The sequence below is a fragment of the Euprymna scolopes genome, chromosome 18 (genome assembly GCF_053919585.1).
Source record: "Euprymna scolopes isolate OS-2025 chromosome 18, ASM5391958v1, whole genome shotgun sequence".
Taxonomy (NCBI): Eukaryota; Metazoa; Mollusca; class Cephalopoda; order Sepiida; family Sepiolidae; genus Euprymna; species Euprymna scolopes.
In genome coordinates, this window is record NC_136499.1 from 33,543,414 (window position 1) to 33,562,885 (window position 19,472).

The 19,472-nt window shown below is 31.6% G+C and overlaps 1 protein-coding gene across 2 annotated transcripts in view; it reads right to left on the reverse strand.

Moving 5' to 3' along the window:
- The window catches only part of LOC145297581 (insulin-like peptide receptor), a 290,500-nt gene that overhangs the window by 53,242 nt on the left and 217,786 nt on the right, over positions 1 to 19,472 (reverse strand). For both annotated transcript variants that reach the window (XM_080143619.1, XM_080143620.1), the window contains 5 exons: positions 15,429 to 15,595; positions 7,977 to 8,160; positions 4,832 to 4,927; positions 3,566 to 3,713; positions 2,057 to 2,271 (listed from right to left, as the gene is read on the reverse strand). In XM_080143619.1, the coding sequence (XP_079999745.1) occupies positions 2,057 to 2,271; positions 3,566 to 3,713; positions 4,832 to 4,927; positions 7,977 to 8,160; positions 15,429 to 15,595 (810 nt within the window). The remainder of the gene's footprint in view (positions 1 to 2,056; positions 2,272 to 3,565; positions 3,714 to 4,831; positions 4,928 to 7,976; positions 8,161 to 15,428; positions 15,596 to 19,472) is intronic.

Here is a 19,472-nt window from a genome sequence, read left to right on the forward strand (position 1 = left end):
CGAGAAAATAGCCAAGATGTCCGCAATACAATCAATCTCATTAAAATTTGATTTTCCTCTGTAAAAAAAAAAAAAACAAAAACAAAAAACTACTTGATCAAATAAAGCGATTTTTTTTAATGAGAACTTCATTCCATAATGGGTACGTACAATATAGTTCTTTTTCAATTTCTTTGTTTTTTAATGTCTTTGGTAAACTGCACAAGCACCATATATATTTATGTTTTGTGAAAATGTACGCATTTGCAAATATTTTCTAGTCTATGTATACCAATGCTTTTTAAAATCAGAAAGTTAAGATATAACAGAGCTTATATAAATAGTTTTTCTTCATAGGACAAGATGAAGGTACACTAGAAATGGCACATGGCGCACTTTTTTTTGCCGATATTTTTGAAAGTTATCCTCTTCTTTAGATTGTCTAGCCTTAATTTTAAAAAATGTCGCTTTCGGTTTGGCGGTGGTCGTAACAGCATAAACGTTAGGTTTTACCCCGTTATTTTCCTCCTTTGCGGTACGGGTTCATGCCTGCCTTCCTACTACCACATTTTTTTTTTTTTTGCTCAACATACACATCTAAACACCCGGGCAACGCCGGGCGCCCATGCTAGTATATATATATATATATATATATATATATATAAATAAATAAAAGTGAACGTGTCTGTGTACATTTCCCTACACAATAACTGTCAATTTTTAATCTACAGACTCAAAATTTGATAGACAGGGTGCTGAGATTTTGGAAAATCGATGTGATCAGGTTTCAGCCAGAAATTTGGCTGTTACGGGGCCAAATTTAAACGATTTGACCTTTGAGAATTCCTCCGACAACTTTGGGTCTAAACACTTGAAATTTTAGATATAGGTTTCTTGGACATGGATCTAACTTAATAACTTGATTTGAGCCCAAAACAATAAATTTCAAGGGGTCAAATTTAAAGAAAATGGACCACTTTTTCTTTTTTTGCTCAACATACATCTCCAAATACCCGGGTAACGCCGGCCAGCCATGCTAGTATATATATATATATATCATCATCATCATCATATCTTATCGCAATAGAAATTAACCCATCGCATGGCGGTGCTGTTTGCCTCCTTAAGGAAATATATATATATATATATATCCCCCAATAAATACAACTATTTTGTCATAATACTATAAATTTCATGAAGAAAACAATGAATGGAGCTACAACAATGCTTCAATCTTCAGTTACAAGTGATATTGTAAATTTTATATAATCTTAATTTGAAAAATATATAATTAAAACATATGTAAATTTACAAATAAAACAATGGATTGTTGGAATCTATTGTTAGCCAATACCATTTTAAATAAATTTTCATATGCATATTTGAAGTCTGAATAAATTTTTAAAAGCTTGCTTCAAATTTTGTCTAAGTAAACAAACATATTAACAAAGTGGTTTGAAAGATCATAGTGGAGATTATATATATATATATATATTTTTTAAAATATAATTATCCCCTGGCACGCGTTTCGTCGTCCACGACTCATTAGAGTGGACGATGAAACACGTGTCAGTGGATAATTATATTTTAAAAAATAAAAATAATATATATGCCGCTCCCCATTTAGGGGGTACCAAATTGGTCAAAGGGAAAATTATTCCCAACACGCATTTAGGTAAAAATGCACTTTCGTATAAATACTTGAATTCATTCAGGAAAGTATTGCTAACAAAAACAAATAAAAACATCTATATATATATCTTAGAAGTTTTTCAACCCTGAAAACTACATGAAAACAAGTGAAGCATGTATGTCCCCCATGAGTGCACAGTGAACGAGGCCTAAAAAAATTACCAAGTTCAGTATTTACCCCCCCCCCCCCCCAAATTAGCCCCAAAAGTCCCCAGGAGACATCAAATCTTGGTGAAAATTAACAAATGGTGCAGTTTTGAGTTCTGAACCATACAACAAAAAAAAAAAAAAGAAAAAAAAAAGACGAAGTCCATTATTATGTCTAGATTTCATTTAAATTAATGATCAGATGACAATTGCAAAAAAGATATAAGAGGGTACTTACAAGGAATTCGGTCACCGTTTGATGGAGAGATGTCACGGTCTGTGTGCGCTGACTGGTTTAGGTTGGTGTAGTTTATAAGTTGTCGAATCTTGTGTTGGCACAAGCGCCGATTGTCATGGAAAAATAATTTCCCTCTTTTAATGACCAATTCCCGCTCCACTTTAGGCCGGAACAGATTTTCCAAATTCTCATTGTCTCTAACATACAAGGCATATCTACAATATAAAATGGGAGAGAGAAATTAGAAAAGTTATTGTTGCAAGCTGAATACACTTCAAATTTTTCCGTATAAATTTATTGATGCTCCATTTCCATAAAAGCTAGTGATAAGATGATTCCAATATAATTGCCGATTCTGTTGTAAATTCTTGATTACGATTCTTTTTAAATTTCTAAATATAGAGTCATTATTTGAAAGGAGTGGAGGGGATTGTATTAGCGTAAAAATTAATGTAAGCTGTGCATATATTTTTGTAAACATAAAAGTACCCTCGTAAGGATGATCTAAAGTTTTGCTGGTAACTTAAAAAAAAAAAAAAAAAAAAAAAAATCAATAAATATTTATGATTCTATCATTAATACGAGAAAAGTTCAATGAAGTTTTGAACAAAAACAAAGACAAACAAAAGAATTGCTCTTGACATCAGAAAATTTGTACAATTTTTTTCAATTCCAAAAAAATTCAGATTTTTTTTTCATTTCCAAATTCTAATTAAGTGTCCCAACACTAATAAAAGCATTAACAACTAAATCATATACTTATGAAAACAATGAAATTGTTTATTATAAAAAAAATAAAAAATAAATAAAAATGAAGCAAATAAAAATGGTGCATTATAAATGAGTCCTTGGGAGGAAAGAAAAACGGATTTTGACTCCAAAAATAACCAACTTGCATCCATAAGAGGCTCTAGCTATTAAAAAATAAAATGACTAATGCAATTTTATGTGCGTACACACGTTATCACCTTTTGCACCCATTTTTAAAAGATGTGGTTGTCGAAGATGCAAAATAAAAATTAAAATTTCAACTGATGTAGTTGTGTCTGACGTGAAACTTGAACTAAAATAAACTTTCTTGGACTTTGGGCTAGGATCAAAGAGTAATATCTGATCTGCTCAAAGATGATATAATAATATTGTGGGATTTACATTTGCACAAAATATCTATAGAATGGAAAAGTCGTAAAATCCTGCAATGGTTTTGGTGAAAGATCCTCCTAATCATATGATATTCTGAAATAGTAACAAGAGTACTTGGATAAGCACGTTTCCGCTTGAACAAAAGTGGCAGAATAATACTGTGAGATCTATATTTGCATCAGCTGTCAATAGAATTGTGAAGTATTTAGTACTGATGCAAAACCTGACCGACAGTTGCGATAAGCTGTTGAAAAGCAGCTGGAAAAAGTCAATTTGATTAGCCAGTCAGCAATCAGTTGGATAAAATAAAAGGCGGAATTCCACTGAAAAGTAAAGAATTCACATCCGTGCTTTTGCTTATCTTACCTGTCATTTTCTAGCGTTTCACCATGAATGACCTTGAGACTCCTGAAAAAAGCTAACGATACCAATCCATCAGCATTTGATATCTTGATGGAACCCAATACCTCTTCAATCTGGCCCAAATTCGCTTCCAATTCTCGAGCAACAAGCCCTGCATTTTGAGAAAAATAAAATATTAATTCATAACACCGAGAAAAATAAATAAAAAGCTCTTGTAGAATTCAAAGCTCTTATAATGTAAGATTAAGCTCTGAAGACGTCCTGGATAAATGAAATGCATCTTTTCTCAAAAAAAAAAAGGAAATTAAATTTATTAGTTTAGTTTGGTTGTTTTATGGCATATCAACCCTTTTTGAGTTATTTAATGCTGAATGCAGTAATTTTGGAAAGAGTTTATGCCTCAAGTATCTTCAAATTCTTATTCGTGGTGTTTGATTTAGTTGTTTTGTAGAGGAAAATTATTGTTTTTAACTTTGCAGAAAATGATTGAGCTTGGAAGAGGAAAACAATAACATCAATGTTTGGTGCATTTTAGGTCAGGGAGCCAGTATCATAAATAAATTTATTACTTACCAATATGAAATATAAAATTTCCTTTTCTATCTCATAACAATCATCCTCTGAAGATTTTACATAATTTGAAGATTATTATTTTCACAACATTTCAACCAATGTTCATATGAATCTGTGGCACAATGGATAAAAGCATTGAATAACAATCAGTTATTCTGGGGATTAACGGTTTTATCTTCACCACAGATTATATTAAGAATAAAAATTACTTCTATTCTATCATGGCTGATGGAACAAGAATAATCTAATCTGTGAATTAAATAAAAAGTTCAGTTTTAAATTTTATAAAAATTCACAAGTTTGATATAAGCCCTTAGGTTCTTAGAATTTGAATTGAAGGAGATCATGGTTACATCATCAAAAACATTGTGAAAATAACAACCAAGATGAGAATAGTAGTTAAAAAAAATGAAGCTTAGGTTTACTTTCACCAACCTCGTAACCGTTGCCTTATTTTCTACTTTAGTCCTCACATTCCATGGGCAGTGTTTCTGACAAAAAGAAGGGGCAGTATTATTATTTTCTGGGTTGAAATCTAACATTTATTGTTAGCCATTTTGACCTTGAAACAGTTTTTTTTTTTTTTTTAATCTACTTACATGAACTTAGGTTTCATTTGCGAAGTGCTGACACTCAAGCAATACTGTTCTTTCTAATTCCTACAAAACGAAACATGTCAATAATAATCGTACTTACCAGTTAGATGTTCTAAAATAAGCCCGCCACGTATTTCTGTACAATCCTTGAGAGTTTGTACTATGGTGATACTGTTGACAACTGTAGAGGGACAACCTGGAAAGAAAAGAAATCAGTTCATCAATCAAGTGGGGGTGATCCAATGCAGACTACAATAGTAGCTAACCAGATTCAAATTCAATCAAACTCACCATTTGCCCATGAAGGAATATTGCCACATATGGGCTGATGTATCAACTACTAGTCTCTGTCTATTGGACAGGATCCAAACTGTCAACCAAGCTCCAACTCCTGTCCCATCACTGCAATGTTGCTTGCTTTACAAGTACTTCAGGGGAATATGTCCGTAGCACTTGTGTCCTTTGACTAACCCAGTCGAGGTCATCCGATGCAGAAGAGCCTTCTACTCTGATAGTTTCTCCCCTCAAACTGCTAAACTTTGAAATACCTTCACTATTTTCTGTTTCTGACTGTATTAACATGCGGAAATTTTAATGAAATGTGAACAAAGATCTTGCGAGCATGATTCATAATTCTCAGGAGCTGCTTACGTCTCTGTGGCATTGTGCTTTATTTTGAGTGAATATGAGTATTAAAAAAAAGAAAACAGTACCATTATATTAGAGAAAACTATGAACCTTAAACTTTGTAGACATTTTTAAAGTTTTGCCCATTCCAAACAAGATATACTGTGACTAAAGCATATAGAATTACTGTTAAAAAGGTCAGTCTTGGTGGGGAATTGGGCAGCAAGATATTTGTTAACATTTAACATCACTTATTAAAGTCTATTCTATATTCTATGCCTGTACCCACATTGTCACTGGAAATTTAGTATTACCATGCTAGAAAATCATTCACACTAGAAACTGTGTTATATATCTTTACAAAGCAACAATTCACTGGACTGATGCATTTACCACTATTCTCTCATTCTTAGATGGGGTCCAAAAAATAAAAGAGTCAATATGTAACGTGGTGGTTACATTTTAACTGTATTGTTATAGTCCAAACCTCTCGGATCCACACGCTGTCCAGCATTGCCACAAAAAGAAACAAATAACAAAGGAAAGAAACAAAAATCTGACTCGGCTTTTTTTTCCGTTTTAGCATTAAAGGTATTTATTACCATCACTTTTCAAACAATGCCGGCTTCTTGTGCTTTTTTTTTTTTTTTATACTGTTAATTTTGTCTGCTATGAGATTAACAAAACCTTGCCATATCAACACCAGCTTAAAAGTCTCTTGCCGTCACTACGAAGCTACGCATCTATGTCACCCAGCACGCATTTTTCTTTCTTTTCCTTGCCATATGGTGCATTTTTTCCTTTCATCGCACAAGAGTAAAAAAAAAAAACTGTCTGATTACTTCCTTTTTTCCGACCACATGCTGTATTTTACTAGCAATACACACGGACAATAAAACGCTTTGGATAATTACGGATTTCAAGAGGGTTCTGCTAAAATCATTATATTTTAAAAATCAAAGCAACTCGAGTCCTCAAAATACCACCGTTTTGTTCGAAAATGAATATACTTTCAAATAAAATAAATAATGTACATTATATATTTTAAGAGTTTTAAGCAAATAAAGTGCTAAAAATGTTATCATAAAACGGTGTTTTCAGTAAGATTTTGTAATGACCCCCCCCCCCCGATTTGTAAATGGTCGTACCGCGATTCTCTTAAGAATTTCATTATGAAATTTAGAAATTAACTAGAAGAGATATTACTTTTAATAGATTCGGTTATCCAAAATTCTTTTGACAGCTCACATTTTTGTTGTGTTAAAAAAAAACAAAAACAAAAAAAACTTCAACATGACGAGTTTGGAAAATTTTGAAAAAAAAATTTCTTCGGACACCCACTGTTAAATAAATCAATCTTTACTACATTTATCCGTTAAAAATAAAAATGTAATCAGCTTTATTGGTACTGAGCAATATAAAATCATGATACCTGGAAAAAAATTGTTCTATTTTTAAAAAGTATCTAAAAACGATCTGTAGAAGCAGCAGCTACTATCGCTGATATTAATTACTTTACTGTAAACAAACTTTTTTTGTTTTGCTTTTTATTCCAGAACGAATTAAAAATTAAGAAAAAAAATGAAAATATGAATATAAAGAAAATGTTCTTACATATTTAGTTGGAGCTCATATCATCAGAACATAATTAGCTTTAACGAGAGCTATTCGGTTATCAGAATATATAATTTTAAAGCAATCCGACGTTATTTTTGGTTAAATTTAAAAAATATAGTTGAAAAACAAATATGTAATGTGTGCACTTCTATCCATTACATTAGTTTTTAACAGTGAATTAAACAGTGTTTTGTTTAAAAAAACCAAAAAAAAAACCCAAAAAAAACACGAAAATGTGAAATATGATTTTTTTTTGCTTCACGTGTGCGAGCAGTACGCCCCGCCCCCACTCCCAATATATTTTTTGTCTTCTTTTTACAATTTTTTTCAGTGGGTTATAATCGAATGGACACTAATCTACCCAATTATATATATATATATATACAAAATCAAAATTTAAATATTTGTAGGGGGTGCTCAGTTTCTTGTTAAGTTTCTATTTACTTGCCTCCCCACGAGGACAGTTAGACACAAGGTCAGTTAATGTGAGGATAAATTAGCTTCCCAAAAAGAGTCAATCTGGATAGAAATAAACATAAAAATTGTCTCCATCATGAAGGATTTCTCTTTCACTGACAGAAAAGACGAAGTGTAGCATCAGAATACTACACTCTGATCTTGGCCCAAAGTCCAGGTAGAGAAATAAAAAAAAAAAATTTTAAACATGAAAGTTTAACAAAATAATGTGTCACTCGGACAAGAAATTTAATTGAAAAGAAAAACCAAATTTATCAAAAATCTGTGAACGATTTGTTAGCTTTAAAAAAAAGTAGTAGACTTGGCTTGTATTCCGGAGAGATGGAGAAAACTTATAGGTGGTTTGAGCCTTTCATGTATAAAAAACTGATTTTCTAAAATATATATTAACCGATAATATCTACAAATATTAAATAACTCAACGGTTGTAAAATAATTAAATATATTTTCTGTACTTGTAAGAAAGCGTCGAAAAGAAAATGAAAAAAACAAAACAAAAACAAAACAAAAAAAAAAAAACTTACTTTTCGGGCACCTGTTTTTACACTTCCGACATAGATTTGGATCTTTAATATCTTCAATGTAGCCAGCCGGACATTGACGACCACAAATGGCAGTTTTGTTGGCCGTCATCTTGGCATTCAACAATTTCATGGTTGGCTTCAGAGATCGACATTCCACTTCTGTGAGGCACCGACGGTTCTTGAACTACATATATATATATAATAGAAAAGGACAAGATTAAAGAATTTCAATCGAAATGGAAAATAAAGTTTTATTACAATTTTTATGCATATGGGAGGGGGGGGGGCATTCATTTTTTAACATTATGTTTTTGTATTAATATTGGAATTCCCTCTCTGTTTCCTGCGTCCCTTACTGTACAACATGAAATTTGAATGTAATGTGAACAGATATCTTGCTTATCTCACATAGTCCCCCAAACAATAACCCCTTATCCAAATTGCAATATGCCATGTCTGGAGTGAACAGGATTAAAAAGATTAGACACTCTAGAGACGTAGATTAAAAAATAAATGCATACAAACAATCTAATATTAAAAAAGAAAAAAAAAAATCTAAAATGCAGTGTGCTTCAGTTGAACTTGAATTTGTGACGTCATTCACCCTAATTTGTTCAGCTGGCTCCTCGCGATGAATTTAGAAAATTTCTTACCAAATGATGGTTTACCAAGCACATTAAGACAAGTGACAGCTTTGATTCCACCAACAAACACTAGATATGTGAGCTGATAGGCAATTCTGCATCCTATTTCACCGTTCTGAGTCTGAGTTGGCCACCATGCTGCTTTTTTTTTTTTTTTTGAAGTGGAACTGAATTTATGACTTTTCTGATGAATTTGGCTTGATATTGAAAAGCGTGAACAAACCAAAGCCACCATGTAAGAAGTGCTTACTGTAAAGATGAGATTCAGTAGTGCGCATGGATTGTAGTATTTGAGATGAACTGCTGCCACTAAACTTGGGAGAGTGCAATTCAAATAGTAATGATTGAATTTTTGCAGATAGCTTATTTTCTTGTTTGGAGAATGATCGAGATTATGCAAGAGTTACTAAATCAATTAAAGGAGTTGACTCTTAAAATGCAAGAAAATCTTCCTTCATAAATAATTGTCTGATGAAAACATTGATTGCGTTTGGATGTTTAGTTTTAGCATATACAAACCTTTTAAGGTTATTTAATGGCTAATGCAGTAATTTTAGAAAAATATTTTTATACTTCAAGCGCTTTATATCGTGAAATATTTATTCATGGAGTTTGGCTCAGTTGCTTTATGGTATACTACTCCTTTTCAGGCTATTTAATGCCGAAACCAGTAATTTTGGAGAAATGCTTCATTCTTCAAGTTTTTTATATCTTCAAATATTTATTTATAGAGTTTGGTTTGATTGTTTTGTAGAAGTAAAATGTTTTTATTTTTAACTTTACAGCACAGGATTGAGTTTTGCAAAGGAAAAGGAAAAAAAAGAACGTCAATTTTAGGTCCATTTTTGGTCAGGAAGCTAGTATCTTCAGACAGCTTGATTTTGGTAACAACAAATGCTCTAACAGGTATTACCACTGCAGATCAAAATGAACTTGGGAGCAATAGTAACTATGGGGCAACTCCGCATTTCAGATGGGACCTCTCCACTAGATATCTTTCAAGGTCATAACTGTTAAAAAACACAATTTTAGGCAGCTTATATGATTCATAAAAAAAACAAGACACCATTTTGGACAACTTGCGTTCATATAAGTTGTTAAATTTTTTTAAAATAAACATCTGATGAGTATGTGACTAAATATACAGCAATAATATAATTTTGCAGACAATATTGTCATAGATACCTTTTGAAAAGTAATAAAGGACTAACTAAGAAAACTTGATGCTTGGAGAATTATTATATTACAATATATATTTAACTGTTCTTATGTTCCAAGTGGCAACATGCTTTGCTGGCGGGGGGGGGGAGTAGACTTGGCTTGCATTCAGGAGAGATGGAGAAAATTTATAGATTGTTTGAGCCTCTCATATGTATAAAGCTGATTTTCATAAATAAATATACCTACAAATATTAAGTATAGGGTATACATGGAGTGTATGTAGTTATAGTATTTTATATGACTTTCCAGATGTATCCTGAAAGGATCAGGATTGGTGGTCATGCCAGAACGCATTCTCTAAATCTTTCGTGTATGGCTCCAAGCACCTTATCGTGCTAAATTGTCTAAGCGGGTGGAATAAAACTTAAAAAGTATCTGCTGCCTTGTAGGCTTTGTCTGTCATAATGCCGAAGGTTAAGCCCACCACTTATAACTACTTTGTGACAAGAATGGTATCCAACAAAAAAAAAAAAAAAACATTCCTTGATATAAAGGACAGCAATCAATCAATTGGTAGTGAGACCATTGACAAAAGTGTCAATGATATTGTGAAGAGTAAGCTTGCAAAATGTCAAAAAACGTCTGTCTCTGGGACAAGAGAAGAGTGACTAACTGAATATATATAATAGAAAGTTAGATTTTGATAGATTGGTTGTTTGGTTGTTTTTGTTTTATGACATATCAACCCTTTTCAGATTATTTAATGCCGAATCCAAAGATTTTGAAAAAATGTTTAATAGAATATATTTCTTGTTTTCAAGTCGGTTGCTATTTAACCCATAGTTGAGACCTTAACAGGTACTACCACTCTGGGTCAGAGTGGACCTGGGAGCAATGGCAATTAAATGGTGGCTCCACACTCCCCCAAAGCCCGCAAGCAGGGGCCTCACCACTGGATATAGTTTAAGGTCATATCCAGGACCATAGATTCTGATAGAAACCATGTTTTTAATCATCTCTCAAAACATCTAAATACTTATTTATTATTTAATCGGAATTCATTAGATCAATAATTGCTGAGGATGCTGTTAAGAGATTCGGAGTTCCTATCCTGTCGTGGTTATCATTTGACGAAGGCCAGAGGAATAGTTGACCGAAACTTAAAAAAGATGAGGATAATAGTCTGCAATAAATTAATATCTAAATACTTGACTGACCATTTTTTTTCAACACCTAACAACCATAATGTAGAGTTACTAATAGAGACCAAATGTCGCCCCAGATTAACTGAGGATCAACAAATGTTCCACACTTCCAATAGTTTTATTGTCATCGAAATCCGTGAAATCACACACTTTTCAATCAAATCGATTGACTGTTCTAGTTAGGGTCTCACTGCAGTGCACCAAGAGGAAACTTCACATGCCTCCCTGCAATGAATTAGTCCACAATGCATTGTAATCTACATTGCACCGTAGAGAACCTAATGTTCATTTTATAAAATTATTTTATATAATGACTTGAATAAAAGCTCTAAATGTAAAGGTCAAGTATCATTGTTCAATTGTGCTCTAAACAGGAACATTCATTTCGATGGATGCACATCTGAAGCAGAGATGCATCATTGAATTCGTGGCAGAAGTGCACTGAGAATGGTAGTGACTTTGTAGAAAAATTTTGAAGCATAAAAGGTTTATTTTTATGGTACCACTTCCGTCTTTGTAATGCTTCAATTTTTCTGATTAATATATATATATATATGAAAAGTGAGTTCTTTACAAAAAACCGGCAACGCTCAACTCAGTGGTTAGATGCCGATGAAGCTCCACGACATTTCCCAAAGTCAGAGTTGCACCAAAAGAAGGCCATTCAAACTGTTTGGTGATCCGTGACCACTCTCCACCATTAGTTTTTTGAATGCAGGCGAAACCATTATGGCGGAAAAGTACTGTAAAAAAATCGATCAAATGCATCAGAAACTTCGACAACAATACCCAGCATTAGCCAACAAAAAAGGCCCAATTCTTCTCCATGACAATGCATGTTGCTAAACCCACCCTGCAGAAGTTGAACGAATGGAGCTACAAAACTGCTTCATCTGTCATACTTTCCAGATCTCTCACCTACCAATTACCACTTTTTCAAGCATCTTGACGTGCAAAATGTTTTGAAAACCTAAGCGATCTCAAAAACGCCTTCAGCGATTTCATAGTCACCAGAACAGAAAATTTTTACGTTGTTTTGCGCTGGCAAAAGTGTGTTGATTCTGATGGTGCTTATTTCGATCAATAAACTTTTGTTTGAGCTGAGATATGTTCATCTGAATTTAAAAGTTAAAACCACAAGAACTTTATTGTCAGCCTGACAGAAATTTTAAATTTAAATTTGACAATTATATTTTGTCAAATGTTTTACCAGAGTTGCCGAGCGAAAAGTCTGACGCCAACTCTGCAACCTGGGTATATACATTGAGGAGACTTCCGCTTTATGTTTATAAAATATATCTTTGGTTTTTATTTACTTCCTTCCCATTACAGGAAGATGTGACATAGGTTGGAAGGTGGGGGAGAGTTAAGTCAGCGTTCCTAAAGGAAGAGCACTCTAGCGTATTAAAAATTGCTTAGACAACCCCATCAACATTCCTTGATAAAGGCGTCCTCGACAGTAAGCAATAAACTCACTCCACCCAAAAGACTTGAGATTACGGTTTGAGAGGGTAGACATTAGCCTATTGTCAGTCAACAGGGAAAAGGTCATTTCAAAAATGGCTTTGTTGCCAAGAGACCCCACGCCATATTTTTCAACATTTTTTATAAATTTTTGGCTCCTTTTATTTATTTATATATATACACATTTATATATATATATATATATATATATATATATATATATATATATATATATATATATATATAAATGTGTATATAATGATTATCAGTATTAAAATTATTTCTTTTACTATCACTCATAAAATAAATAAATAATAATGTGACAGCGATTTTTTAAAAACTTTTTGTTTAAATGTGACACCAATAATATTTTAGATTTAGGAAAATAAAATAAATTCTAAGCTATAACAAAGGCTATGGTGTGTGTGTGTGTGTGTGTGTGTGTGTGTGTGTGTGTGTGTGTGTGTGTGTGTGTGTGTGTGTATATATGCATAAAAAATTATATAAATTAAGTTTAATACCTAGTATCCAAATTTGCCTACTTTTGACATACTTATAAATTTAACTCATTTCAAATTACTTTTGACATACTTATAAATTTAACTCATTTCAAATTACTTTTGACATACTTATAAATTTAACTCATTTCAAATTACTTTTGACATACTTATAAATTTAACTCATTTCAAATTACTTTTGACATACTTATAAATTTAACTCATTTCAAATTACTTTTGACATACTTATAAATTTAACTCATTTCAAATTACTTTTGACATACTTATAAATTTAACTCATTTCAAATTACTTTTGACATACTTATAAATTTAACTCATTTCAAATTACTTTTGACATACTTATAAATTTAACTCATTTCAAATTACTTTTGACATACTTATAAATTTAACTCATTTCAAATTACTTTTGACATACTTATAAATTTAACTCATTTCAAATTACTTTTGACATACTTATAAATTTAACTCATTTCAAATTACTTTTGACATACTTATAAATTTAACTCATTTCAAATTACTTTTGACATACTTATAAATTTAACTCATTTCAAATTACTTTTGACATACTTATAAATTTAACTCATTTCAAATTACTTTTGACATACTTATAAATTTAACTCATTTCAAATTACTTTTGACATACTTATAAATTTAACTCATTTCAAATTATTTTTGACATACTTATAAATTTAACTCATTTCAAATTAAATATATCATTCAATATAATCTCTTTAGATATAAAAGTTAATTGCATTATTACTAAGAAATTAATTTACTGTTATTTTTTCCTGTCTTCCAGATTTTGTGTCTTTCTTAATCCATCGTTAATGAAAATGTTTAGAAAGTTTTTTCATCTCAAATTTGTTACATAGAATGGCATTTATTTGCACCTTGTTATTGAATAATAAACAAACTTTTTAATACTTATTTCTCGTGAACTTTTCTGTATATACATCTCACTTCTGAAGATATTTTTTTTATAGTAAACCATGTGAATTTTTCATTTATTATACAAATTGTTTCAAACAATTGTATGATTTTGGTATAAATTATTATAAAACTAACAGAGCTACCCTGCATTGCCCGGGGCAAAAGTATAACATTTCTATTATCTGTCTTTCTATCTTTTTCCCTCTCTCTCTCTCCACATTTCTTCTCCCAGCCCATTTCTTTCTCTAAGCATACACACATAGACAAACTCTTTTTTATAGATTCCTCAAGAAAGGAGACATACCCCCACCCCCACTAAATCTGTGCCAGTTTAGGATCAAAGAATTTTTTTTTCCTAGATTTTAGATATTATTAATCCAGAGCAACAGCAATCAAGAAAATACCAAATCTGTGGGTGTTTGTTTTTCAGTTTTAGCTCAACATACAAAACATACAAACATATGCCCTTTATATACATATTTTCTTGAAAAAGATGTCTGCCGCAACAGAAAAATGTTCAACAAAATATTTAGCTGGAAAATTATTTTACCGAAAACTATTAATATTAAACTATAAAAAGGAAGATACTAGAATTTAAACAAAAAAATTTGTTTTATTTACACTCAATCAGATGTGCCTTATGCACTAATAAAAATGTAATTGGCATTTTGTTGCACTTTTTAAGATTTTAAATATTTAAATTTTCTCATTATAAAAAACGATTATTATATTGATTATTTTTTGACAGAAGAAATAAAATGAATTGCATATAAAACATTAGAAGAAAATTTTTAAATCATCCAATTAAATCAATAAATATTGTCAAATTTTGTAAATAAATTTTGTAAAAAATGATTATTAAATTGATTAGAAGATATAATTTTATACACATTATTTTAGTGTTTTGTTTCTTTAGGTCATCAGAAATATATGAAAAATGAAATTACTGACAATTTTATATGAATATTTTAGTAATATAGATAAATAGTAAGTAAGACCACTGGCAAAGCATATTTTTCCATATTAATTTTTATGCAGGATGTATTCAAATAGTTATTTTTTATTTTTTTTGTTTAAAACATTTTTCATCGTCAGAAAAAAGAGTACTTGTAATCGTAACATTAAAAAAATTAAAATATCAACAAAAAAATTATATTGTATGTATCATGACATGGGGAGGGGGGGTTATCGGCGCTATAGACAGAGTTATTTCCCCATGGTATGTTCTAAAAATCCAAACACGGCTACCGCGAGTGTGCTATCATAAAAACGTTTTTTTCCGCTGTAAAATTTAAAAAAAAAACACCCAAAAAACAAAACTACCTGATCAAATTAATTAAAAAAACTTTTTTTTGAAGAATTAAAGTCCAAAACAGATAAGTACAATATAACTTCTTTTTTTTTTTTTTTTTTTTTTTTACAATATTTACATTTTTTAATGTGTTGATTAAACTGTACAAATACCGAAAATAGAAAACTTAAAATTTCTCTGAATGAACGAAATAAAAAAGAAAGGAAACATCTCCTGACCTTGTACGTTTGTGGTGGACATGCTCTCCTGCACTCCCCATCATAATAAATGTTTTTGCAGGCTATACAATCCCTTGCTGTGGGGCCAGTGCAACCACCCAGGCAGTTTTCATGACAACAAGAGCCATTAAACTGACAAAAGCCTTTGCCATTTTCACACTGACAATCTGAAAAAATAAAAAAAATTTTCATTAAATAACCTGAATATTGTGAACTTAAAAAAAAAAAAAAAAACATTGAATTTTTTTTTTTTTTTTTTTTCAAATGCTATTACGTGATTTTGTTTGCTTAATGAAATATCAACTCTTTTTGGGTTAATGACAAATTTAATAATTTTGGGAAAAAAGTTTTTATACTTCAAGTTCTTTGTATCTTCAAATATAGGGTGAAACGATAAAGTTGTTGCCCTAAAGAAAACACTAGAGCTTTATTTTAAAACTTTTATTGAAAAAACAAAAAAACAAAAAACAAATGAATTAAGGCAACTTGATTATGTAGTAGAGCTGACATCTATTCAATGTAACCACCGTCAGCCTCAATCATCACCTCGATACAGGTCAGAAACTGGGAGTATGCCTTTTCTTTTTATGATCAAATGAAATAGTCCAATGGGTCCAGGTTGGGGTGGGGAGAGGAGTCAATGAGAGAAGGGTACAAAGTCATAGCAATCCTCTGGAAGCCAAGCCTGGGTCTCTTTAGATTTGTGGGCCAGCGCGAAGTTCAGCTGCCACACACAGGGTCTGCCAGCAGCCACCTGATTGCACCAGGGGATCACCACACTCTTCAGCACATCCAGATACATTTTGGTGTTGAAAAAGTGAGGTGGCATGAGTTGGCTCTCACTTGAAACCACACCAAAGGCTAAAACTGTGGCTGGAAATTTTGTTTTTATCACTCTGGGCAGGATCCTATTATTCATGGCAATACAGCAATGCACTTTGAGGGTGCTGGCAATGGTCCTGTTGTCATAACTTAGCTCATTAGAGAGCATGAGTTGTACAGCAGTCTCCAATCCTGCTCATTGAACATTGTATCACTTTCAGACATAATAAAAGGCTCCTATCTATCTATTAGCTATTAGTAAATTAACTAAAATACAGGATCAATTTGGGAGATGAACTCATTCAAGATGTGACTTCACATTATATGCTAAAATAAAATTTAGAACAACGAAAAGCTCTTGTAATGTATGCTGTTAACAACAAGATTTCTACCATAACAGCTTACCAATTGGGATTTGTTAAAAAAATTGCCCAGTTACCATTTGAAGAAATCACCAAAGTCAGTCACAGAACATCAACCATATCAATGATAATACAATTTTAGCTTTGAGTTTATTTCTTTCAAAAGCTGTCCAATCTTATTCTGATATTTCTGACTTTAGTGGAACTCTTATCATTGTTGAACAATTCAATGAATCCATGGAAACAGGATTTTTATCTAAATGATATAAACTTTTGTCTACTTTCCTAGATCCAAGATTCAAATTATAAAAGAATGACATGGAAAACACTATTAAGAATTGGATTCTACATCTTTCTTCCGATGATAATAAAGCAGAATCAACATGATACACTTCTACAAGATCTGCTGAGGGTCAAAAAGATCAAAGTGAAAATAAAACTGTATCTCTTTCAAGCCTGTTTGATGAATTAGCTTCAAATAAGCCTACAGTAACAAATCAAAACTCCAAACTTAAAAGGCTGGAGACTGCAATTACAACATAAAGAATCACAATCTAAACTCAAAAGGAGTAAATCCCTTATGCTTAAGTGAACCAGAGTATCATGTAGCTTTATCACTACTAGGTGATGATCCATTTCAGTGGTGGAAGAAGACACAGGAAGTATTACCACTGCTGAGTAAACTGGCTTCAAAATATTTAAGTGCACCACCTTTATCTGTGGAAAGTGAGAGGCTCTTCAGTACAGATGGTAAAGTGTATGAACTTGCAAGGAACAGGCTGTGTCCTGAGAATAGAGAAACCCTTATGTTTCTCTTAAAAGTATTCAACTTTAAATACTGAAGAGACTATGAGAGCAGAGGAGGTAGGTAACATGATTATAGAAAAGGAAGTAGAACAGCAGCAGGTGCAGAACTTCAGCTTATAGTTATTCAGTTGAAAAATTACAATTTGTACTTTGTAGTTGATTTGTAATTTCTTTTTTTCTTATCTAATTGTTAAATTATGTTAATTTAAGAATTGGAAATTGTACTTTGTATTTTGTGATTTTATTTAATAAAGGCAAAAAGCTCTAATAGAAACCAGACACTTAACAGATGTTAAGTTAAATTAGCAGTTCTGTTAATATGTCAAAGCTATCTGATGAGTCACTTGGCAGTGATGAAATGGTTTAAATTTAATAGGAAAGAGAAAAGTAATTAATCAGCCAATTAATTGGCAAATTGGCCAATTACCGGTTAATTGGCAGAGTGGCTGATTAGATTATTGGAGTGTAATCAGTTATAATCGAAATCGAAACCAAAACTTAAGAATTCTTGGTAAAATTATGACAAGAAATGAAAGTACATAACAATTAAATGACCCGGATGTAAGCGTTACAGAAAATAACACACACGCTATCATATTAATATATAGATTCTAGATTTGATTCTAAAATTTAAGAGCTAAGTTTATTCAAGGAATCTTAATTAACTTGTGTTTGGATTAAATTCAATACAAATATACTGATATATTTGAATTTACAAATGGAAGGTAGTGCCCATACTATGTCCCTTCAAACCCTTTAAAATACTGCAAAGACATAGAAATTCTTCTATTGTTAAAAATTAAAAAATTTAAGACATCTGAATTTTCACAAAAGGTTTCCACCTTTTTTGCTATCCCCCTTTCGCATAAAACTCAATTTAATTAAATATAATCTACATTTGAACACCTTATACCTATGTGTTCTCAAAATTCATTAAGATTGGTTAATTTTTGAATCAAATCAATTGCTTGCCTGCTCTAATTGGGGACCCATCACAATGCACCTGGAGGAAGCACTTCACATGCTTTTGCAGTAACTAAGTTCATTGCACTGTAGAGAACCTAGTGTTGATTTTATAAAATTATTTTTTATCAAATGGCTTGCATTAACATTTAAAATAAAAAAAAATCGAGTATCATGCTTCAATTGTACTCTAAACAAAAATATTCAAACATGCCCCCATCATATCAAAGAACTTACTGTCGATTTTATATATTGGGCCTTTCTACGTGTGTAGTAGTAAAACATCTCAAATGCACTTGTGATGTTAGGCTGTGTAAGATGTTAACTTTGGTAGGATTATTTTGATTATCGATATTTATTGAAGACATTCCGAGACAAAACCTAATCTAAGAACACTGGCAGGCTCATAGAATACCTTTGTGTGAAATTTCCAAAGATCGACCCAGCCGTTTTTTTGTCCATACGGAATGAACTCGCAGGCACACCGACAAAGTTCCTTTTATATAATAGTAGAAATAGAGATATTGAGTTAGTAATTTTCCATTAGTGTTAATACATATTGTTGAAAACCATATAGGATCTAGTACATATTTACATAACAATTATGTAAATTTTGTTGTCTTAGTTTGAGTCTTGTAAGAAAAGGTTCAAAATTATGTACAAATTGTCTGAAGTTCAAAGTAAATATACTTGAATATATCTTAAGTCCACTTCAGACCAGTTTCACGACCAAATATATTAAATTAACACTAGCATATATATTGGTGTTCGTGTCAGTTTTCAATTTGTAACAGTGTTAATTTTCCTGTTATGGCCCATTGACATCACTCGTCATGTCCTTTAAGCGAGGGAGGAGAGGCGACAGAGAGAGAGAGAGAGAGATTAAGTTAATGTACTTTAGAACTTGGTTTTTGTTCGGTATGTTTCAGAAACAAATTATTTTGCATATGCTTTAGTCTAGATCATAAGCACTTAAAGTTTCTTTGCAGTCTGCCAAGGTTTATATAACATTGGTACACAGTGTTTGTATTATTTAAAATTCTGCAAAGTCAAAATAGCAAAAGAAAAATAGAAAGATTTTTTTTTAAAT